At 42.1% G+C, this 25446-nt stretch overlaps 1 protein-coding gene and 1 long non-coding RNA gene across 3 annotated transcripts in view; one reads left to right on the top strand and one right to left on the bottom strand.

The window, feature by feature from the left end:
- LOC147135471 (uncharacterized) overlaps nt 1-25446 on the bottom strand; it is a 116901-nt gene that overhangs the window by 2392 nt on the left and 89063 nt on the right. Inside the window, exon 3 of the long non-coding RNA XR_015089897.1 lies at nt 9706-9874. This is a non-coding gene — a long non-coding RNA (uncharacterized LOC147135471). The remainder of the gene's footprint in view (nt 1-9705; nt 9875-25446) is intronic.
- fibcd1b (fibrinogen C domain containing 1b) overlaps nt 1-25446 on the top strand; it is a 93210-nt gene that overhangs the window by 18397 nt on the left and 49367 nt on the right. The window contains exons 2-4 of one of the 2 annotated variants that reach the window (XM_086053999.1): nt 15250-15333; nt 20060-20539; nt 24949-25108. In XM_086053999.1, coding sequence (XP_085910125.1) covers nt 15250-15333; nt 20060-20539; nt 24949-25108 — 724 coding nt within the window. The remainder of the gene's footprint in view (nt 1-15249; nt 15334-20059; nt 20540-24948; nt 25109-25446) is intronic. The other variant, XM_086054000.1, reaches the window with a different exon arrangement.

The following is a 25446-nucleotide window of genomic DNA, read 5'->3' as shown; positions in this document are numbered from 1 at the left end:
GGTTGTTGTAAGACTGGAATGATGTGGTCCTCGTGATAACGGGATCACCAGAGTTGTGAAGAAGTTGTAATTGTTGTAGTGACTTGAGGGGGAGACCATATAGAAGAGAGTTGCAGTAGTCCAGGCGGGATGTGACGAGGCTATGGAGACGGATGGCAGTAGTATGCGGGTTGAGGGATGGACGGAGTTGATTAATGTTATGTAAGTGAAAGTATGCAGATGACGGGTGACGTTATTTATGTGTGATTGAAGGACAAAGAGTAGCAGTGTGTTTGGTGGAGAGGTAGAGCTGGGTGTCAACAGTGAAAGTGTATGTTGAAATGTTGAATTTGTGAAATATATTGCCAAGCGGTAGAATATAGTTAATAAAGAGCAGGGGGCCTAAGACAGAGGCTTGTGGGACACCAGAACAAAGAGATGGGATTTGAATAATTTCATTTGAACAAATTGGGTGTGGCTGGACAGGTTCAACCATTAAAGTGGTGTGTGTGTGCGATTCCAACGTTATGGAGTCTCTAAGGAGAATGGTGTGAGAAATTGTATCAAAAGTTGCAGTCAGATCGAGGCGGATGAGAATGGTAAGTAGCCGAGAATCGGCTGCCAGGAGGAGGTCTTATATAGTTATATAAAATCCTCTTCGGCAAAGGCCCATTCGCCACTGATCACACCTTTCATCTTCCATTAGAAATCTGTTTGCTGCGCCGCTGACAACCCGCTCCAAAGAGGTCGGCGGTCGCCTGATGTGGCGGTGGCTTCGATTTAGATGCCGTGGTTAAACTTGGAGGCAACGCGGACAGCTGCTCTCGCGTCATTTGCATCGTAATGAAGCTCACATTTGAACCCGTCACCGGCATAGCATTAATCACGCAAACTTGAAATAAAACTCATTTAAATAAAATGTTTTTAAGGCCAGAGCACCAGGCGGTGAAAAAGCCCTCGTGGGGTTGATGTTTATTATTATTCTTGCGACAAATGAACCATCCATGCCGGGGAACTTAATTTTTGCATGCATGTGCATCCTGATGAAGGTTTCTGCTTTTGGGGATTCCCAACACACTTCAGTAGATCTCCCTGGAAAGTCAAGAAAAATTCGGACCTGATTAAGTTCCACTGATCACCATAAAATTGGGTGGAAACGTCTATCTTAAAAAGTCTCCAGCACTCAGCCATTGTGGGCAAATTTCAGGGCTCATACTTTCTTCCACACTCCACCACATTTTGTGTCCATGTAAATAGATTAAATACATGTCAATGCTGATATATGAACTTTGGGCATTATTTTTCCAGATGGCTTCATTAAAAAGTGATTGCACTACAAGGTCATCGGCAGGTTTTTGGCTATTAGATCCTCAAAATCGAAAGAACCCTACTGGGACAATTAAAGGATTCTTCATCTTTGTCTTCTTTTTCTACTTATTTTCTCAATGATTTTTCCCGCCTTGAAACCATGAGTGATGGGATGTCTACATCCAATGAACTTTTTACGTCTTATGAATGATTTGTTATGGAGACTTTAGTGCTATCGGATAACTCTGGCGGGGAAACAGTAATAGGGACTGAGCCCTGCCACACACTACAAAAGCTGGGCTTAAAGAAACAGGACAAAAATAATGAAACAAAACAAAACCACCTGCCAATAAAACAGCAACATTTTAAGTTACATTACATAAGTCAACCCCCACCGATGTCTTAAAAATAGCGTATTCATGCTAACTGCGCTAGAACTAAAATGATTGAAATGAAATAAAATCAAGCTCTTGTATATTAAGATTTGAAAGAGAAAAAAGCTGAAAGCACACAACAAACTGTCTGCTTGGTAAAAACAAATATCTTGACAAATATGAATGAGTATTTTGCATCAATATCAGTCATGTTGTCTTGATTCGAATTTCAAAGTCATCTCCCTTTTTTATCATTTAAAAAAAATAACTTAGGGACCATTAGGTAAAGCTCACCCTAACACTAATAACCCAGGCTAAATTTAGCTACTGCCAGACTTGCAAAACTTGTCCCTCAGTCGACGTGTATCACTTCCACATACTTCCTTGACTCGACTGCATTACTTTCCTAATTAGCCAGGACTTTGGTAGTATGAGCAAAAAACGAATTGGTGAATTTTTCAGCAAATATCTGGGGAAAAGTTCCATGGAAAATGCATACAATACACGATATAATGGCGATTTCTCTACCACCGTAGTTCGAGTGGCACGGGCTCTAATAAAACGCCATGTTTATATAATGCCTCTGATACATTAGTACCGCGTGTCTTGGCCATATGTCGCTTAGCAGACGGGTACAGGGGTCTCTCGCAGCAGGGGCGGACGAGCCTGATTGAAGGGGTTAAAGAGGAGATTAAAGCGATAATGTACTGGGATAATCCCTACAGCAGTTGAAGAGGAAGGGCGAAACTGTCTCCAAAGGCAGAGCTGGAAGGCTTACGCCAACGGACGTCGCCACGGCAACAGATTACTCTGAATAATTATCCCGGCATATGTGTCTCGTCACAATTAGAAGTTGGCTGTGAGCCGGGTCACGGGTCAGAGCTTTCCCCGCAGTTTTCCAGTTGGGACGTTCAAAACTCATCGCCGATCTCTGGCAGGGGACGCACACGTGCACACAAATACACAATATGCGCAAATATAATATACGAAAAATTTAAATAGGTATAAATAAACTGATATGAATATACATAAACACAAAGACAGGCCGGCAGACACACAGACGGGTGCACGCACACATGGAGACTGACACACACACTGATGAATTTCTCATGGAGCTGAGTTCACGCGGGCTCCCAGGGAGAAGCGGCGACAAGGTGCAAAGTGGTTTATCCTATGAAATGTTTCACTCGGAGGCACTCCTTGGTCCCTCCGAGTGGTAATCTGTTCTTATGAGGATGATAAATGGCTCCCTGGTCTAATGGGTTTTAAGTGGACCATATGAGCCTCTGGTCTTACATAGAGATTGGGAAAATGTTGCTGGTATCTGGTCTTCAAAAGACCAACAGGTGCATATTTCTGAGGGAGCCTGTGCAAACATGGTGGTAACACAGGCAGTTCTCAGGACTGTTTCAGGATCCCTTTTGAGCATTGTTACCGCTCGTACATAAAGTACATAAAATTCAAAATTGCTACCATTTTCTTTGATACTGTGTTACAAACATTGGTAAATCTAGAATCCATTTTAATAGACGGTGGTCAAATTTGACCTGACAAAAACGGCGAACATCCACTATTCACGGGAGATGGGAACCGAGCCACGATGTGAATAGCGAAAATCTGCAAGTAATTGACACACTGAAAAGATGGATACTGGTCTCGCTGGAATCTGTCTTGAGGCTTTCCTAGCCAGTTCGGACTAGCTGAAACTAGCTACGTGAGGCTAGCCCCTATGCTATGATCCACAACTTGGACAGCGAGGACCAGGTCATTTTTTTGTGCTTTCGGGTCCGCTGAGACTGGGTTGCCATGTTGGTCCGACATTTCGCTGCTCCACAGAACATTACCCTTCAGTCTATTATCTTTTGCCAGCGATGGGAGCCGATGGGCAGGTCAATACAGCACAATGTTACAGAAGTTTGGCGCTTGTTTCCTAACGTAATGTGTACGTTACGTAAATGTAACAGCTGAGTTGCTGCTTGTTCTCAACCAAAATATTTTGGATGGTCCACTGCTTGTCCTGTTATCGTTGTCTGAGTTACAATATTGTACTGAATATCATCGACTAGTCAACTCGACTTTCGTCACATTAGCGCCAACTTAAAACACATTTGAAGTTGTGCAACACTTAGGGTGAGTGGTACAGAAAATGGATGGGTGGATGGAAGACATGATTTCAAAAACATGATTAGTGATCAGTCGACTGCAAGTCATTGGGGAATAGTAAAGTCGACTAGTCGAATAGTCTGCTCAGTCACTATGCACTGTAATTGCTTTTCGGTAGGTTTGTTCACTGTATCTAAATTTTTGTGTCATTTAGGCCACTTTAGTTCAGGCCATCAACTTTTAGAATGAATGATTGACGTTTTGGGTATTTTTTTTATAGCGGGTCAAATTTAACCTGAGACAATATTTACAAACATGGCTCCTTCCTCAGTGTTTGAGCGGCTTGTGCACCTCGTAAATCTGCTGAGTATGGAGATTGTCACCCGCCACCTTGTCAGAGAGCCCGCTGGCACTCTGGGAAAAATAATTACATTCTCAGCGAGTCTTAATTGCTGCCTTGAAAGCTTCCCCTTTTCACATACTAACAAAGCACACTTTCAACCCCCATATTCCCCCACCCCCCACACGCTATTCCCCCGCCGAGCTCTGCCTGAGCGTCCTGTCCTGATTTAAGTGGCTTTATCTCGTAACTCCAGAAGAACGTCGCGTCAGAAAAGGCACTAAGTGGTTCTCGGTATGTCTTGTTTTTAAAAAAAAAAAAAAAAAAAAAAACATTCCAACTTTCTGCTTGCTGTCTTGTTGGCCGTCTGATGACAAATTTTACTTTCTCCTTTTTGCAATCCACCAAAATTGAGTTGCTTCATTGTTTCTTATGATGAATGCAAGCGGCCAAAATGTCCCGTATTGACCTTTAAACAATAATGAGTGTGTTGATTTGTAAACTAGATGAGCATACCGGCGCCATTAATATGACACGGTGGATTCGATTTGCATTTTTCATTACATTGAAAGGGGCCATATTTGGGAAAATGTACTTTTTAACCACTTTTATGCAATTACTTGCCTCCGGAGTGTTTGCCCATCCATCATGTGTGAAATCAAACAACCAACTAAATCTTTTATCTGTGCATTTGTGTGTCCTTCCACATTTTCACCTGATGTTCACATTCCACCAAACAAAAATCATGGCCAAATAAGGGAGATTTTCAGCTCGGATAAATTAGAAAAAATAGCACGACAAGATCAATTAATGAATAGAGGTGCAGGGATTACTGTAACATTTATGTACAATAAATCTGATATTTATTGTAATCCAGATTAATTTATTGCTTGGGTTTGTTAAAAAAAATACATGGGAAGAGGACATTAAAAAATGGCATAGCAAATCGTAATCACAATATTGAGGAAAACAAATTTTGATTCAAGTTTATTATTATTATTCAAAATCGTTCAGCCCTATCGCAGTGATAGTTTTAGCTAGCAGTATTACCTGCGTTCGCTTCTGATAACCAGCACTTTTTTTTTTTTTTTTGCATGAGTCAGTGGTGGCTTTGAGCATTCATTTGCAGTCTGGAAGGTACTCTCAGAGTCCCGAAAAGTCGACTTCGATACAACAAAAGACGATTTGCTGCTCATCACTTTATTGAGAAAATATTCTCAGGAGGGTTCTGAAAACGCTCAAAATAAAAATTGTCCACTCGTTTCGTCACAAGGCCGTAGCTCCCCAGTCGTCATGGTAACGAAAAACTGATATTTCTATGACGACAAGTGGATTTTCAGTGTGCTGTAATTCTTTACCCTTTGTATATTTTTACCGAAGAATGTCAGATAGCTTTTATTAGAACACCTGGGACCTATCTGAAATTGTCGTGAGCGCTTGCTGAATATGAAGAAGATGCTAATAACAAGGGAGGCCCCGAATGTCTCCAGGCTGTTAGATTTATGGCGACGGTCTAGAACTTATGCTGTTTTGACTGATTGGAAACATCGGGAACGCCAGATGGAACGTCGTAAATTTTGGGCGGCTCAGTGGCTCGTCTCGGAAGCGCTCAAACGCGATTCATTTCGCTCGGCCACTTTGCTGTGGCCAACATGTTGTTCTTCGTAAAGGTTGCTCAAATGATTTCTGCGACTCTCCAGAGCGCAAGCAAACGTCTAACTGCAGTCTTTGTTCGCCCGATTTAGGAATGTCACACCTGGTCTTGTCGCGCACATTGAAATGTTGACAGTTGAAGCAGTTCCCAGCTAGTTCGCCTGTTCCTGTATTTATATTAAAAGTCTACACACCCCGTGCGAGGTTTTTGTCATGTAGAATATGAGACCAAGATAAATCTTTCAAAATCTTTTCCGCTGTTCAAGTTACTTATAACCTGTACAACTTGATTGTAAAACATTTTTTACATCTTCTCAAGAGGAAAACTGTGATCATGCGGTTGCACAAGTGTGCACACCCGCTCATAACTGGGGTGTGGATTTGTTCAAAATTAACCACAAACTTGTTCAAAATTAATAACAAACACGTGTTTGAAATGGGTGCCAGCACACACCTGCCACCATTCAAAATGACCCTAATTAACCGAAATAAAGTTCAGCTGTTCTAGTAGGCTTTCACTGACATTTTGTTTGCTTTCAAGCATAAACCCGAACTTTTTAATTTAAAAATTGCTATTTTGAACTGGGCATAATCTCTTCCACCTTCTTGAAGGCCGGTGTTCCATCTGAAGAAAAACTGTCCAAAATAAAGTTCCGATGTTGTAGAAGGCTTTTCCGAACATTTTTTATGCTTTGTAGCAGTAACCTGAAGGTTTTGTCCCAACGGTGAATGCCATTTGGAACTGTGCATAATTCCTTCCACCTTGTCTAAGGCCTTAGGTCCACCTGAAGAAAAATAGCCCAAAAGTATGATGCTGCCAACAGTCTTCGCCATAAGTATGGTGTTCTTTGGGAATCATGGCCAAAACCTTGGTTTCAGTGGACCACGTCACATTTTCCCCACTTTTGTTTGGGACAGTTTGTTACAGATTAAATATCAATTGCGTTTGAACCAGGAACTGCGTAGGTCGAATCACGGATCAAAAACCTGCCATTGACACTTACATTCCTGCCTATTGACTATTTAGAGTCTTCAATGAATGCTTGGGCGGGACGATTTAGAAAAATATTCTTGTCACACTATTGTTTTTCCCCTCACTATTGTGATTTCATATGTGATTATTTTTCCTCTTTCCCTGCATTTTTGAACAAGCACAAGAAATACATTAATCTGGATTACAACAAACAATATCAGATTTCTTGTACATACATGTTTTGCTCTGATGAGTGAGGCTTGTGCTAACAAAGGCAAAAGAACCATGAATTCATATGAAAGACAGTTTATGTGTATTACAGTTGCTGTTCAATTCCGCCACTAGTAACAGTGAAGGAACAAATCAACAGGTCAAGTCTGCCAAATAACTCGAGAGGTGAAACCGCTGGTCAGCCCGTGCTACGGCCACTCTTGTTTGCCTGTGTGGTGGTGAGGAAAAAAAGTTGGCTTCCGACTTTGGGACCTGAGACGACCCACAATCCGATGTAGCAAGACTTCCCCTCAGGGTGGAGGAGGTGGGGGGGCAAACACTGGGCACTTAGCACCCGATAGTGCTCAGGCAGCAAGGCCTCCAGTCACGCCAGACACATACACACCCACGCACCCACGCACACACACACACACACACTGAGTATGAGTAAAAGAGCAGCCAGCGTATTTGTTGCGTGCCATCAGCATCAAAATTGGATCTCCTTGCCAGCCAAGGTCACGACGTCAACAAGTCTTCACACTAACTCAGGCGCACAAATACACACACAAGAGAAGGCCGCATAGACAAAGACAAATAGCGCAGCTTGCGCACACACACGCACAAACACGCAACCGCCCTCACGCCCCGAGCGGCAATCTGCAAGGTGGCTGCACTGCGACACGAACACACCCCCGCACCCAGCTCCCGCCCTCCCACACACACACACCCACACAATTGTCATCCTTCTTAACATAACATTATGTATGAGCGCCCGCACATGTCCGAATGGACACGTTAAGGCCACTCTTTTTCTGCTTGTTACAAGGCAGAGTCTGCCATCTTATCTGGCGACGCCATTAAAGCAGCCAGCGAGCGGAACTGCTGGGGCCCCCCCAACTCTTAATGGCACGTCTGTGCCTGCACGTGCACGGTGTCTTAATGTTTTTCTGCTTGTGCGTTTGTCTTTTAATTCATGTGAAAAGTGACAAGGCTGCAGGCATGTGCATAGGTAGACCGCAGTGGTGCTCAAGCACCTGCCCTTTTGCCCACGTGGAGAAAAAGGGCTTTTCCGCTGGAGCTTGGAATTTGATTTTTTTTCATTCGTCAATATAAAAAAAAATTTTTTAAAAAAGGAAAATGATCATGTCTGTTATGAATGTTAATCCACTATAATGTATTGGAGGTCGATTTATCGATGGCATCATATTGGATGCTTTGTTTTTATTTCATTTATTCTGAGCAGATTTGACGAGTTTTAAGTTTGATTTTTTTTTAGTTAAATATATCATACTTTGTTTTTTTCTTCATGCTTGATGCTATCAGTTACATGAATTCATCTTAATTGAATGATTTTTAATTTTTGGGAATTCAATGAATTCATCACATGTAAAATGTAATTTACTACTTAATTCCAACTATGTACTTTTTGAATATTTTCCACTTGTATTAAATGTTGACCTGTATAAATGATTTATTGCCTTGTAAAACAATACGACTAAAAATAAATACTGCGAACACTATTCAAGACGGGAAAAGTAAAGATGTTCACTTGTAAATATAAATATGAATATATTGCCGCGTAAACAAAAGAACACAGTGTGCCACAACATACAAATTGTAAACAATTAAACTGAAGTGGATGCTAAGAAATGCATATTATTATTATACTGCCAACAAAACTGGTAACACAACAAGGGACGCAGAATATGACAGGCAGTATGGAATTAATATGAATATATTACCTTATAAAACAATGTCAATGTACAGTGCTACACCCACTCAAGAAAAAAAACAAGTCGTTTCCAGCTAAACAATTTGTTCTGTAATATGCAAATGGTGAAAATTCAGACTCGGTGCAGCAGCATGTGGCTCATCGGCCACGGTTACTCTCATATGCTATGAGTAAGCTTCAACAATTGGATATTTGTAACTGAAGACTACTGCAGTCAATGCATCTTTATGCAATTTCTCCCCTTTCTTGCCAGGAAAACACTAAAAAGACGAAAGTATCGCTGTTCCCACAACACTCCCAATTCAGATTAAAAAAAGAAAAAAAACATCTACATTTGATTGGGGAATTTAAAGATGTGGTGTACTGCATTGTGTTGCATGCATCTGCTCTATGCAATTTCGCAAGGTTGGCGTTTCCCAGTGTTGAGTAATCGGAACTTTTTAGGTTTTGTTTAAAAGCCTAAACATGTCTTGAATCCCAAATTATAAACGCAAACAGGAAACCCTAACACAGGAGAAAAATGCTTGCTGTTTCCGTAATGTTTGTTATTGCAATTTACCCCAACTTCAAGAAACAATGACACAGATTTAGATAATTAGCTTTCAGTATACTATGTACAGTGTATGTTGTTGCTAAGAAACATAACCGTCCTTTTTTGAGAATTTCCCCCCACCCCCGCTGATGTGAATGCGTCCTGATGCTTGTGTTGTTGCTTTTCTTTTTCTCCCCTGTATTTTTATGTAACTCGACTTCATTCCTGGGGCCTTTTTCTTGTTGTTGTTTGTATGAAAGTTTAATTTTACGGTCAGGACAAGTCAAATTTATTTGTGTGGCCTGACGTCGCATTTAATGTCTCAAACGGGACCCAGAACACATGAAGAAAAAAAAAACAACAACAACCTTTATTTCACTTCAAAGCAAACGCTGTGACCCACCACCCGATGATTGTGTGCTTTATAACAACAGCTCTGTGTGTGTGTGAGAGTGTGTGTGTGTGTGTGTGAAACAGGGAGAATGTGGGTGACGGACTCACTTTACTGTGTGTGGCCGATTGCATGGTAAGCTCCAAGGACAGGCAATGGAGAGTAGAGCAGGTGATTTGTCTCGTAGGGTTGAGCTCATCCCCGGCATCTCCGGCATCTCCTTCCTCCTCCTCTTCCTTCTATTCCTCCTCCTGTTCCTTCTCCGCTTCCTCCTCCTGTCTGCATGCCATATTATTGTGTAAGTGCTGAAATTGCTATTTTGTCGTGCGGCCAATATTTTGAAAGGCATACACATCGTTCATCTTTTTCACATCATTCAAATTTCAACAAATTCCCCAAATTCACACTTTGTAGTTTATTAATTTCTAATTCCCCCCAAAAATCACAGTTTTCCTAAAACATTTTCAAACAAAAAAACAATCCCCATTCATTCAAAATGGGACATTCAACATAATGGATTCGCAATTCAAAACGTTCAGATAATTTAAATTCACTTTGTGAATAATTTTCAACGTGCCAAAAATTCCCATTGACCAAAAAAGTCAACATTTTCACCACTAAAATCCGGCCCCCCCCACAAAAAACCCCCACCCTATTTATTCCCAATGACATACTGAACAGATTGACATCATCATTCCCATTTGAAATTCAAAACATCCAGCAAATTTAATTCAACTTGGTAGCAATTTTCAACATGCCAAAAAATGTCCAAACCCCACAAAAAAAGAAAAAAAAAATCCCAGTTCATTCCCAAGCATTAATGATCATTTCACATGTATTAATATTTTTTCTATTCAGCATTTCCATGCATTTTCTCCAGAAACTACAAATGTCTAGTTTTCAAGGCAATTTCGCCGCTGTTTGCATGCGATGCAGTCGTCATCATTTTAGGGTTACAACAGAAACTGTGTTGCCTTTTATCAACACTTTCTTGCTAAACATTAGGGACATTAGCCCACCCATGCAATGTAGCAATGTCATAAATGCTTCTTTTACAACACCGTCTTCATAAAGTGATATCTTAAAAGCAACAATGGAATAAATGTGCCCAATTGTCCCAGACCAGCATTCTAGTTCAGGGGTTGACTCCAGGCAGCATAAATGTGAAGCAGTTCACATAAAAAGTGATTATACAAGTAAATATGAGTTCACAAGTCCCATTTTAATGTATGTAGCGCCACTCAGCCCCACTGTGTTAAGTGATTAGTCGGCCCGCTGGTTAACTTATGCAAAGCCTCCCCAGCCGTCCTGCACTCCATCAGCTTAGCGAACAGTCAGATTAAATGCACCTTGCTAACATCAACACATGCACACACACGCACAGCCGCGCACACACACACACACACACACACAGTTCAAGTCCAAGGACAACGCATAAAAGAAATCCCGTCATTCTTCGACTTGTTTTGGCCCTAAGGATTTGTGTGCAAACATACCGCTTGTTCATTCAAAAAGTACGCACGTACACGCTCGGTCACAGCTGTGCCTGAGCTTCAGCCTTTTTTTTTTTTTGTCCACCGGGCTGCATCACATTTCATTGAGGACGCGCCGAACATGACAATTTTTCCATTAGGTGTAAATCCTCTGCGACGAAGAAAGGAATACTGTATATGTTTTCAAGCAGAGGGGGGGAAAGCACTGCAGATGTTGGAATGTCGCCGAGAGAATGGGTTAGCTTAGCATCATGCGAGGGATGAGACGTTATTACTATCTTTTACAAAGAATTTGCGGTCCGTTTATCACCTACATCCGCCTACAGCCGGGGGAACCCTTCCGCCGCCCGTTTATCCGCCATTTTGTCCAGCCGGACCAAATAGTAATCGCCTATCGGTCGGTCCATCTATCATTATCATATTTAAATGCGCTTCCGTTAGCGTATAGCATAATACTGTTGCGGTGAGCTATGACTGTATGGGAGTTCAATGGAGCACCTCACTAGTACAAAGGAGTCTGGCTTTACATTTTTCCTCATCATTCATTGTCGTCAGGCAGGAGGAGTAGGGTCAAACGTCAAGCAAAAAATCATGGCTTCGGGAAAAAAATGGGGACGGTCGTAGTGTCTGGAATCGTTTCTGCAAGTTCCATAGCAACAGTGTTTACTCGGCATGCTTCTTTCTGAGATAAAAGGGCAGAAAAAAAAACAGCACTAACAGGAGTTGTCTGCGAGCTGTTAGCGCCACACGTTCTAGTATGAACAAGGCTCATTTTCTTCAGTAAATGGCTGAAACAGTGGAAAAATGTGCGCAGTAGTAAAGTTGGAGCAGAGTTAGAACTGAGTTTTGTGAACTTGATTCATTACCACAAAGTAACAACAAGTCAGCTCCATTCTTAAGAGAATCTGAGCAGACAAATGTTAAAAGCTTAATATTTAGTTACTTTAAGGTTTGCGTTAACTTTATTTCAAATTAGTATCAGAAAGACACGTTAAAAAAAGCACACCAAAACAATGACGGAGTAAAACTAAGCCCAGCACTTTTATCTGTCTATTTCAGAAGAACTAACACATACAAAATAACCAGACTAACACAATAAGTAATAACGGTTAGTGTTTGCCCTTCATCACCCCCAAAAAAGGAAAGTGGATTTATTTTATATTTTGATAAAACTCTGACTTTATGACTTCATTTCATCATATTGACACAACGTATTGACTAATGAGTCATCCCTCTAAAAAGTCGTAGCATAGCACCCAATGGTTAAAACACATGTCATGTCATCTTCCAAACCGCTTATCCTATATAGGGTCGCGGGGAGTTGCTGGAGCCTATCCCAGCCGTCAATGGGCGAAGGCAGACTACACCCCGAACTGGTCGCCAGCCAGTCGCAGGGCACACATAGACACTGTCACTGAGCGGGAATCGATCCCACGCTGCCCGCACACAACTCAGGCGTGTGTACCACTACACTATCAGCGGACTGGTTAAAACATAACCTGGTAAAATTAGGCTGGCATTCTAATGAGCTAATTTCACAGAAATAACGATACAAAAACAAAACACATTTAATTGCAATAACTCAAAGTAACATCAGTCAGTTCCATGATCCAAAATGTTAATGCTACAATTGCAAGGCCTAGTTACCATCCATGGTGGCCTCGAGCTTTGTCATGTTCCTGGTTGCAATGCTTGTCTAGGTAGTCAACATCGGCCTGTCCCCTGTGTAGGGGTGGGGTGAATTCCCTCCACCTCGGTCTTAATTTGGTCTCCCCCAAAAACCTGAGTGCGTTTCCCGCCTCCGGCAGAGAGAGAGCAGAAGAGAGAGAGCTCGGCCTATTTATCTTGGTGTTGTGGAATGCATCAGCAGCAGAAGCTAACTAATGAGAGGGAAGCTGGCTTGTCTGCAGATGGCGATGATGCGCAGCGGAATGTTGGCAGAAAATCATCCAGCCAGTGTCGGTGTCGTTAACGGTCCAAATTTAATTTACACCACAATTATCTAGTGAAATAAAAGTGACCATTTCCCCCCCCAGACGTTTTAGAAAAGGCTGTTATATGCATGCCAGGCCACTAGTAGGCAATGTCACGCATGACTGGTTCATTGCTATCTCATTCCTTAGTGCCAACAATCCTGTTGCCAAATTAAATATACTTAAACCCTGCAAGGGTTATGGAAGCCTACGTCAATTTCGCCGCCATATTGGATGTGTCAAAGTTTTACACTTCAGCCAGATCTCAAGACTAAGCAATCACTGCTGATTCTGTTTGACTATTGTAAAATAATTGCGCGTATAGAACTTGCTGATTTTGTGGCCGCTAATCTTAAATGCTGTATGTAAATAAAATGGGAATTCAAAGTGTTCAAAAAACATCCTCCATGTCGTTGGGTCTGATTTATTTTTCCTCAATTGTAAACTAACCCAAAATCTCAATCTGGATCTCCGCTGTCAATGATTTCACCTATCTGAGTAAAAAAAAAAAAAAAAAAAAAATTGGGGACAAAGTATGGGAGCAAACGTGGTTGTATGGTTTTCAATGTGCCGAGTAAAAGTCAAGTCATCTGAAAAAGATTAAAGTACAGCTACCTGGAAAATCGACTTAATTTCAGTAACAACTACTTTTGCTTGGCTACTTCCCACCGCTGCTGTCGGGTTGAATTAGTTGGCATCTCTGCTGGCATGTTCAAGGCGAGCCGTTGCAGTCATTTGTCAGACCCTTTGGCGCTAAAATGTGTGAAGACGGGATAGCTGTGAGCGAGAAACTTGAAGGGAAGGCTGTCGGTGTGTTATTTGTAAGTTGGAGCTAGAAGGAGATAAAGGGGGAAAGCGGCGTGGAATGCTAATGGGCAGCGACGGACGCCGCTGCAATACAAACCAGGGGCTAAAGAAACTCAGAATCGACAATGGGAGGGACGCTTGACGAAGTCAAGAATAAAGAAGAATTTAGTTTTGAATGAAACCGACAGTCATTACTTTGTGGTAATACAATTTAAAGCATTTTCGATTAGGAGTAAATTCATCAAGTAAAATTAACATGTTAGATGAATAGCTGACCTTCGATAACATAACTGAATGTCAAGACTTTGTGTTAATGGGAATAATTTCTCTCAAATTAGCGACGCGAAATTAACATCTTCGTCGGGACACTTCTTATCATGCTTATTATGTTTTGCTTTTTTTGGAATGAATAGTCAGCACTCGAGACCTTTGATACTTTGTGTTAATGCGATTAAATGCATTATTTTTATTTATTTTTTTTCTGTAATTTCTCAAGCAAAATCCACATATTAAAGAGACGATGCTAGTTTTATTACACCATTTTAACGTTTGCCTGAGACTTTTTGCAGGGTAATTAGACAACACTCAACATTGTCAAGAATGGAACTGACTATACTTAGTGTATTAATATGATTCAACGTGTTATTTTATGGATTAATGTGCGGTTTTATTACACTTTCCTATTTTATGGATGAACAGCCAACATTTGTTACTTTGTGTTAGCACGTATTTAGCCACGTCAGTAACCTGTCCTTGTAACATTAGCAATTATAAAGACCTTGTATTTGCGCGTTGTGATTTCTAACCGAGCAATTTCAGTGCATTATTCATGTGTTTTTGATTCACTGCCAGACATTTTTAGACCCTCTTTTACACAAACGTTTGAAATGATAAAAAAAAAATATATATATATATATATATATATATACATATATATATATCCCTCCCATAAGTTCCTGGGATTGAATGGCTGAACTGTGAAAAGACAAATAAATATGTCAATGACAGTGAACGAGTTAAGGTCATGGAATACACGGAAAAAATATTGGCTCTCTCTCATTTATTTGTCAAGCATGCGGCCGGGCCAAAGGCGCACGGCGAACTTCTCACAATTGGTTCTCTTGTCCGAGGATCCATTTATTGCGCAACTGACGGTGCCTTGATAGACTCCTGTTAAAGAAATGCTTATCATAACAAATTTATTAGCCTTTCTGGACACCATAGACCTCGTGAAAAACTTAGAAGCAAACGGCAATAAAACAAATAAAAAGAGAAATTCAAATGACCAATAAGCCGACAGATGGGCGGTGTACCAAATGCTAACAAGGCTAACGACGTGCTCACAAAAACACACAAAAAATGCTGTGTTTGTCCCATGCAGACGTTCTGTGAGTGTGTGCCCGGCTCCTCGCAGCTCAAACATCGCTGGTCCGACTCGGAAAGCACCCGGGAGATGCCGGCCAAGGTAAGGCCCCGCCCTCCCCGTCGCTACAGCTAGCCACACTAAAGCCTTTGCGACTAAAATGTCCGCCAATGCCTTTTCTTTTCTTATTTTCCGTCAATTTTATCGTTAATACCAACGTTTTCGCCTTTGAGTTGAATGAATTCCCCAAATTTTGGATGTCATCCGAAGGCACCTGGATCTGGATCAACCTCTTCCATTGAGAATTATGTCTGAATCAATGCAATCTTCCAATAGCATCCGTTTTAGACAATTTTCACAATTTTTATTCATCTCGCTAACTAACAAATTGCTCAACATGGATGCCTTAGCCTATTGGAGACACAAACAAGAATTTGACGAGATTAACAACTGAGATGGTGCGGGTTCTTCATTTTTGCATTTTTAAATCAATTCGGTCTTTTTCAGTTTTGATGAAGACCAAAGCAATGACTCGTTAGCTCGTCACATGCCCGCTGCTTTTCCATCTTTTTCTTTTTGTGATCCGTCCACTCAAGTCCCCCTGTGGTCCTGTTAAATCCCGCTGCGTGTAACCGGCTCGAGTGGGAGTGTGTCCTAGAGTGCCTTCGTTACGGAGCAGGGGCCCCACGCTGATAAGATTGAGAGATTCATTCCCCCACTCCAAAAAAAAGTGTTAATAGGCTGTTAACACTTCTTGCTTTCACTTCCTGCAGTCAGTTTTTAGTTGAAAGGACCCTTGTGTTCCCCCTCGGGCTCCGTCTGAAGGGTTAACATGTGTCCAGGTGTCCAGGCCTGTTGGCTATCAAATCATCTCTCTTTTTTTTTTAATTTTTTTTTTTTTTTAACTGCACTTGTCACTTTTGTGAGCTAACTAAAGCTCAGTGTTTGTGTAAATGAGCCAATCATTTAGTTTAACATCCCAGTGGCTTTTAAGGCACTTTCTACCTGCTGATAAATGCTATATGGGCTTAATTAACATCGAGCCTTTCAGCCTTCACACATCTTAAAGTGCTTCTGCCTTGTCCACTCAAATACCAAGGTTGAGGGATGGAGTGAGGAATTTAAGAGGTTATTTCAGTATATGCATTTTATGACAAGCGCTGATGATTCTGCACGACATCGGGCCAATGTAGGCATGCAGATTGCGTCAATGGAGTACGATGTAAGCATCGCAAGGCTGTCTGTCGGCAGACGTGTCTGACCTTGCCTTTGAAGAGGGTCGCTGTCATTGTGCACTCATCACTCGACTAAAAGGGAAAAAAGATTTTATTCATCTCTCGGCTAACAGAAACGTTTAATTCAAGATCAGTGTCAGAGCGGGTGTCTCTTAGCTTGTTGCAGACAGAAAGGCATCCATAGACTGACTGGTTTTGCCCTTGTGGTGGTGGCGGTAATCGCCCTTGTGGTTCTTAACCCTTGTAGGAGAATCTCGTGGTCGTCAAGCTTGTGGCCACGATGGACGCCACCCCTTACGGTCGTCACCCTTGCAGTTGCCTTATTGGAAGCGGTAGTCGTAATCCTCGTTGCCCTCACACAAATTGCCATCACCACTGCTGCTGTGGCGGTCATTGTCATTTTGGCAGTCTTGTGGCCATGATGGTAGTCACTTTTGTGGAGGTCCTTTGTGGCAGTGGTGGACATCTCCCTCAATGCCGTTGTCTTTCTGGTAGTCGTCATTTTTGCCATGGTGGTAAACACCCATTTGGTTGTTGCCCTATTGGCAGTGGCGGCCGTCAACCCCATTGCAGTCTCCCTTATTGCCATCGCCACTGTTGCCGTGGTGTCGGCCTTCGTCATTGCGGTAATCACCCTTGCAGCTATAACCCTCGTGGCCAGTCTTGCGGCCGTGGTGGTAGTCGAACTTGTGGCTGCCCTTATGGTTCTGGTGGTTGTCGCCCTTGTGGTCAAAACACCTGTGGCAGTGGTGGTCATCTGCCTCAGAGCCGTTGTCTTTCTGGCGGGTGCCCTTGTTGCCGTAGTGGCCATTGCCCATGTGTTTGTTGACCTTGTGTTCATCACACTTGTGGTAGTCACTACTGTGGTTTGTCCCCATAGTCGTCACCCTTGTTGCCACCCTTTTATGGCCTTGGAGGTAGTCAACCTCGTTGGGGGGGGGTGCCGTCGTACAGTAGCTGTTGGTTGTGGCCGCCCTCCTGGCCGGCCGTGTGGTCATAGCGAGGCTTCTTACGCTCACATCTGCGTACAAGCAGTTGAGTGTCAGCTCCTCGTGCGTTTGACTATGAGCAGAGTGCGAGTCGCTGTATATCTTTTCTGTTTTAACGTAACAGCCTGGCGAGCAGGCGATGAATGTTTACTGCAGTGCTGCTGTGCTGATGGCCCCCTCTGATGTCTCGGGGCCCCGCCGGCAATAAAGCTCAGGCAAACTCTGCTAACGTCTGCAGAAGCGAGGACATTATGAACGGTGAATGCGGGATGCAGAAGAAGTCAGAGAAATAGTAGAGCTGCTTTGTAACTAAGACGGCATTCAGCGTGAGTTCTATAACCACAATTTAGATCCAAATAAATTTTACATAAAAGCCTTCAGAGGATCGTCAAACTTACTTTTCCCAATTTTACTCTTTTGGCTCATTCATAGATCGTTTATACAAATCGCAAACCGAGCAGCACTCTAGCAGTGTGAAAAAGTTAGAACTAGGGTTAAGGTTTCAAATTAAGGCTTCAAGGTATGCTCAGGGTTTCAAATTAGGTTCTTAAACTAAGATTAGGGTTTCAAAGTAGGGTTTTAAATAACTAGGGTCTCAAATTAGGCTATTAAACTAAAGTTGTGGTTTCAAAATAGGGTTGTAAATTGGGGTGTTTTTTAAATTTTTTTACCAGGGGTAGGGTTTTAAATTCGGGTTTCAAAATAGGGTTAGGTTAACACTTTAATGTTTTCATCTAAGATTAGAGTTTCAAAGTAAGGTTTTAAAAAAGACCTAGGCTCTCAAATTAGGGTGTTCAACTAGACCTTGGGTCTGAAATTAAATTAGTTCTTGTGGCCGTGTTCCGTTTGAGACCACTCATCATAAACAATTTGTTTAGGAAGACATTGTAGTAAGCATCTTGTTGGTGAGATTTTCTTTTTTCTTGTAAAAATTTGAAAATGTCAATTTTTGTTTTTCCATATTTTCTATGCATATGACTATTTTATAATTATATGAGTCATTTTGTGAATACTTTCTGTCAAAATTATTTATCTGTAGAATCACATTTTCTTCTGTACTTAGTGTTGCTTCAGCTCTGGAATATTTTTGATTATTCTGCCGATTATCCCAACGATCCATCAAGCAACCGGATCAAAACTGATTTTGCATTATTAACAACAAAATGTGAGTTGTAAGTATGACTGTTGTCCAGTTGGGGACTCATCCTCCCATTCCACACTATAATCTGTGACTTTGATTGCATGTGGTTTTAAAAGACAGGGCCTGGCCTGGTGAGTGCCATGGGTGTCGGCGAATGAGAGTGCAGAATTGTTTGTTATTGCGAGTGAGGATGTGACCTTGCATCATTTTTTCTTAAGTATAATTTGTGTGGCTCATTTGGTAGTTTCCCGCACAAGCCAATTGATTTTCTCCCCATTAAAGAAACCATAAAGCTCTTCCATCGTAAAGCATTTACCGTTAGCTGTCTACTAGCGGGTCGCCCTGTGCCGGGGCGGCTCATTTGCATATTAATAAGCCCGCCGTCTCTCGCACACACGCTTACACATACAAAACATAAAACAAACACAGCACATTCTACTCCTCATTCATCCTCCGGTATGTACCGAGCAATAATAAGAAATCATGCGCTGATTCATCGCGGTGGAGCTTGTGATCAGAGCGAGCGGGGCCGGAACGCTGCCTCGTGTCCGTCTCGCGCCTGTTCGATGGAAAATGGAGCCGATTCATGAAAGGCCAAACACGCGGCCGTTTTACGGGCTCGTTAATGGTCGCCATGCGTCCAAAAGACGCCTGCTTTTTCCTGCTCCTTGTTTATGTCGTGTTGGCTGAAGAAGAAAATCCATTGCAGACGCTGTTTTATGATGGATTTTTTTGTTTTTTGTTCTTTTTTTAAAATCGACAGAGTCTTTGAGGTATAAGTGTGCTCCATGGAGGATTTTTGGAGAACAACTTTCTGGAAAGAATTCAGAACGTTGCCGCAGCTTCATCAATTCATTACATGTGTTATGGAAAAACAGTGATCATGTGCTACGGTCATCCAAGACCTTTAAGAGGCCCCAATACTCTCCCAAAGAGGGCCCGATTGTGTGAGGCTGACCATAATGTATTGTCCTTTTATGTAGAGCAATATCCAGGAGCTATGTTTTTTTTATTGTTATATTAAGGTTTTTAGTTAAGGTTTCAAACAAGGGTTCGGATTTCAAAATAAGATTTTAAGACAGGATTTGCGTTTCAAACTTCGGTTAGGGTTGTAAATAAGTGTCAGGGTTTCAAGTGAAGCTTTCAAACATGTGTTTAGGTTTCGAGACCTGGTTGTGGTTTCAAACCAGGATTAGGGTTTCAAATTGAGGTTTCCAACAAGGGTTTGCGTTTCAAGTTGGGTTTTCTAGACAGGGTTTGGGCTTCAATCTTAGGTCAGGGATTCCAAAAACTGTTGTGGTTTGAAGTGACGTTTTTACCCCATTTTGGATCAAAATCAGTAGTTTTAAGAGTGAGATGTTATCATTTTTGAAGTCAAGGTTTTACGACAAGATTATGCTTTTGAATTTCATTGTTTTTCCATTGCCCGTAACCAGTTTTGTGTGCGCGTTTCCTCCCGACAGAGGATGAGCTGCAGCTACCTGCTGTGCACCATCCTACTCTTCGTGGCCGTCCTGTTGGCCGTCACGGTGACGGGCACCATCCTCTTCATGAACCACAACCAGGCGCCTCCCATGTCGGACGGCGTGCCGCACATCTCCACCAACCAGGACGAGGCCAACGCCCTGGTGACGGTGGAGCGCGGCGATGGCTCTCGCGTCAACATCTTCATCGACCCCAACTGCCCCGACTACAGCAGCAACTTTTTGCGCCTGGAGGGCGTGCAGACCTCGCTGCTGCACTCGCTCACCGACCACGACTCGGACCTCAAGTCGGTCAAGGGCCAGGACCGCGCGCTTCTCGTCAGCCTGGCCGAGGAGGTGGCCAAGCTGTCCGCCCACGCCGGGCAACTGAAGATGGACTACGAGTCCCTGCGCCGGGGCCAGGGAAGCCTGGGCCAAGACCTCAACACTCTGCAGTCAGAGCAAGCGCGCCTCATACAGGTAGGGAGAAGGAACTACTTCCAGGGTTTAGGATTTTAATCAAGATTGAACGTTTCAGATTATGGTGTGAAGTCTACATGAGGTTACAAATTTTGCATCTGACAAGGGGTAATTTTTCCAGTTATGGTTCGTTGTTTAGTTTTTATTGAAGGATTGGCCAATCATCTGGCTAGGCGCCGGTTGCTATTGTTTACGTGTCATCCACATCTAATGGGAATTATAGCAAAAAGTCCTCGTCCCAAAAGTGGGCGAGAGGAGGCGGCGGCACAGCCGGACTCTCCCAGACGATTGATGGCGTCTTCGGGGCAGCCGGGCATGTGGCGCGCGCTCCCGCTCTGGCCGCGTGTGATCGATGGGCAACCTGTGGCCGGGATTGTGATGCGGACAGTGACGCACGGCTTCCATCGCGCCAGGCCTCGACAATCACTCGCTTGTGTGTTGTAAAGAGCCCCCTGCGGAGCGTCGAGACTTTCGCTTTGTCCAACGGCAACTGATTGCAGTCAAATAAAACACACAAAATAGATTTTTTGTGGGAAAAAATGAAAAAAAAACCCCACATCTATCTATCTATCTATCTATCTATCTATATATATATATATATATATATATATATATATATATATATATATATATATATATATATATATATATATATATAGGCACTTGAATCTTGGTTTAGGGTTTCAAAATAAGGTTTCAAGCAGGGATTAAGGTTTCCACCGAGTCTCATTGTGGAGTGGAGAGCAAACATTTGCATGAGGTTCCAATGATCCACATTCACAACCTTTGGACCCGTCAGGTGTTAAGCAAACAACACCCGAGTCCGCTTTGACACAAATGCAACATGTAAACTAGGCGGGACATCCGTCGAATATTAACGTCACCGGATTGAGTGCCGACTGGCGCAACTCTAGGCCGGAGACGTTTATCGGTCCTGACACGAGGTCCTTTGAGGCGACGTAATGACAAAGAAAAGCTCGTCACTGCAGCGCAATTAACTTTGAAAGCTCCAGCAAATAACCGCGGATAATGATAATTGGATCATTGGCGGATAACCATCAAAGTCACGTCGGGGATTAAATCCCCGCTCAATTGAGCAAATGGGCAGCCAGGAAGATTTAGGACAAAAGTACTCGGAATACTCACTTACTACTTGGAACACAAAGTATTTCTCTGTACTTACATGACCAAGCCGCCGAAGGGCCCTACAGAAAATGTGATTTTGGAGTCTATATGATTATTGATCGTTTATTGTTAAATGGGATTACAAGTAAGATAAATAAGGAAATAGCTAACAACATTTCAAGTGAACAATAACAATAACAACAAATAACATCATTTAGCTGTTTAAAAATAATTTTAAAAGTTATTAATAAACAATACAATGTTAACCAAATACTTCAAACAAGGTGACAAAAGTTGTTCATAAAAATATATGAACTTGAATTAGGTCATAAAATGTAAAAAACTGAAGAAAAAAAAATCTACTTTTCTAAATGGTTTTTCTTACTCTTCCTCAACACGTACAAAAATGTTCAAGGGTTAGGGTTTCAAATTAAGGTTTCAAACCAAGATTAGGGTTCTAATGAGCAAAGGCACACATACAAGGAGTGGCACAGTGTCCCTTGATTTAATTTACAAAATCATGACGCACAAACCGTTGAATTCTTTTTATCCTCTTTAATTACATTTTGGTCCCGACTGATTAATCGACCATTTTTAAATTGGCTCATTAATTTAGTCAAAGATACATACAAGCATTTTTTTCAAACAATTGGCAAAAATCTGCTAAATTAAAACCCTGAATCTGCCAGTTTTTGCACATTTTTCTTTCTGTTGAGAAGTTAAACAAATACAAAAAAAATCAAAATATTGTCAGTCAGATGTTGTGCCTGTCATTCATATCTTTGTTTTGTTCAGGGTCCAAAAAAATGACCATTACATGGTCATTAACCCTTTCATGCATAGTGGTCACTACAGTGGACAGCTTTTTAAAAGCTGCTTTTGCCTAGATTTTTTAATCTAAATTAAAAAAAATATGTTTAACCCTTTCATGCATTAATTATGATTTAATGTTATTTAAATTATCAATATATTTTTTAGATTAATTAATATAGGCGAAAGCAACTTTTAAATAGCTGTCCACTGTAGTGACCACTTTGCATCAAAGGGTTAAAGTAATTGCCCGATTAATCGGTTATCAGAATTTTACCCTACTAAATAATGGAATCAGTATCAGCCTAAAAAAAAATCCATATTAGTTGGGTTATTACTGTATGTTTTATCAAATACAACACTGTAGAGTGCCATTTTCACGGTACCACTCTACTCCAAATACCCACTCGCTACTTGGAACAAGTAGTACTTTTTGTTTTACTCCCAGCCCTCACAGTACGGACCCCAGTACCCCAAACATACGCTGCCATTTAGCGCTGATAATGAGCATTTAATGGCTTGATAATGACTGAATCTGCTGACTTACCCCGGCAGCCAGTGTGAAGGGTGTCTAACGAGAGCTAATTACATCAGCGTCCTAATTGATGAGCCGCCGCGCCGCACTTCATGATGAGGCCCCAAGAACGATTTGCCTTGCCGTGGACATGCCCAGTTACAGTAAGTAAAGGGTGGTAGCCCTGAAACGAGGGGTATCAACGTTCATTTCCAATCGGGTGGAGCCCTGATCACATTTGCCGTAATATTACCATTTATGGCAGAGGATAAAGAATATGTGCCCGTGTGTATTGTTGAAATAGTAATTGTTTAAAGGTTTAGAACTACTACTGTACAGATGCTAGTTTTGTAAGCCCATCTATAGGGTTTCCCATTATGTTTTAGCATTAAGCTAAGTTTTAGAGTAAACTTCAACTGGTAGTGGCAATAAACAGCTTGAGTGATGCGTGTCGTGAATGTCGCTGTTCCATCGGTCCACCCCTATCCACGCCACAGGCATGACGTAATCGTCCTGCCTCGCCCTCGTGTTTTTCATTGTGAAAAACGTTCCGCTCGCGAATGGACGCGGGCTTGTCGGCAATATCCAACCCTGCCGTTTGTGTCACATGATCGCGGAGCGCGGCGGGTGAATTTGTCGCAACGAACGCGAGTGAAATATGCAAACGTGAGCGCAAAGGTAGGAGGGGAGGCCAAACACCTGGTGGTGCGGGGCCACGAGCCAACTGGGGCGCCGCATCCAAACGATTCCCCTTCATCAACAGTGGGGAGAGGGGAGGGGCGGATGGTCATTTGCGGGGGGCCGGGAAGGCACATTCATCAAGCGGGCTCCCCGCAGGGCTTTTGTGCTGCCGTGATGTCCTTTTTATGTCTTTGGATGATGCAAGGCTGTTTGTCATTAGGCTATGCTTGAGCTTTTTGATTCTATGGAGTCTTTATTTGGATTTGATTTATTTTGCTCATTTATAATATTGTAGTATATTTCATTTATTTTTTCTATATCAAGCACCCTCAAAGTCCGTTTTTCTGCTCGGATTTTTCCTGTAACTCTCTGATCAGGATTTCAAATTTATGGGTTTCCAATTATGGTTCCAAGACAGAGTGGTGGTTTCAAGCAAGGGTTAAGGTTTCAAATTATGGTTTCAAGACTGGGTTAGAGTTTCTTATTAAGGTTTCAAGTCTGGGTTTGGGTTTCAAATTAGGGTGTCAAACCCAGGCTAGGCATTCACATTAGGGTTTCAAGACTGGATAAGAATTTCATATTAGAGTTTCAAATAAGAGTTATATTTTCAAATTAGTGCTTCAAATCAAGATGAGGGTTTCAAGTTAGGATTCGAAACTCAGGGTAGTGTTTCAAATGAGTGGTTTTAGGGTTTCATGTTTGGGTTGGAAATTTGGGTTTCAAGATGTCTCAGTTTTCAAACAAGAACTAGGATTTCACACGAGGGTTCCAAGCCTGCATGGGGTATTGATATTTTCAATTATTTCTTTCCCTAATTAATTCCTTTTTCCAGCCTTCTCAAAGTCGCTTGATCAGTCCTTAGCGGTGCATTCAAGGACGTTGGGATTAATTAGTTGTAAATCTCCGGTGAATATTTAATAATTCAATCTCACCCACTGGACAAACAGGTGAAGCTCCATCAGTGTCACCGTGGGTAATGTCAGATGGCTTTGTTAGCATCTTATTAGCATGCAATTAGCATGTCATCAAAAAAGGCCACACAGTAAACACATTATGGGGGCAAACAAAAATTTTTGAAGAGTAGCCATAGAAACAACAATGCAGTTCAAACCACATTTGGTAACATGTTATTATCATGTTGTTAATGATCTTAACACGTTTGTAAAAGTGTTGTAACATATTATAAACATGTTAACTTGCTATTTATGTGTTGTTATAATGTTATTAATATCTTTTCTTAAAATGAGCCCAAATACTTTTTTTTTTTTTCCCCCCGCAGCTGCTTTCAGACAGCCAGGTGAACATGGTGAAGGTGGTGAACTCGGTGAGCGACGCACTCAACGCCATGCAGAAGGAGAACGTGGGCCTGAAGGCGCGCACCAAGGCCGACCTGCAGAGGGCACCGGCGAGGGGCGTTCGCTTCAAAGGCTGCGCCAACGGTAAGGCGACCAGATTGTTTGTTTAGCATGCATGACAATTGACCGGAACGCTTCGGGGAGAAGACAGCCCAGCTGCCACACCCACAACACAAGCCCCCCCCTCTCCCCACTCCTGTGCCTTCGTTGGATTTAAGCCGACAAGGCGAGTACAATAAGAGTCGATATGAGTGAATTTTTACTGTTTACGCTTGCACTACAGAGAAGAAATACAATGATTTTTTTTTTCTCTCTCTCCGGAGCTCCTTTTAACATATCACTCGATAATATATAGCTAAACTGAGAATATCTATTTTGCAATTGTGACATTTTCAAGCAATTGGACTCGAACTGCAAAGGAT

This window comes from Filicampus tigris, chromosome 15 (assembly GCF_054856515.1).
Source record: "Filicampus tigris isolate MCC_2025a chromosome 15, RoL_Ftig_1.0, whole genome shotgun sequence".
Lineage (NCBI taxonomy): Eukaryota > Metazoa > Chordata > Actinopteri > Syngnathiformes > Syngnathidae > Filicampus > Filicampus tigris.
The sequence above is the reverse complement of the archived record's forward strand: the minus strand, read 5'-3'. Positions and strand labels throughout refer to the sequence as shown.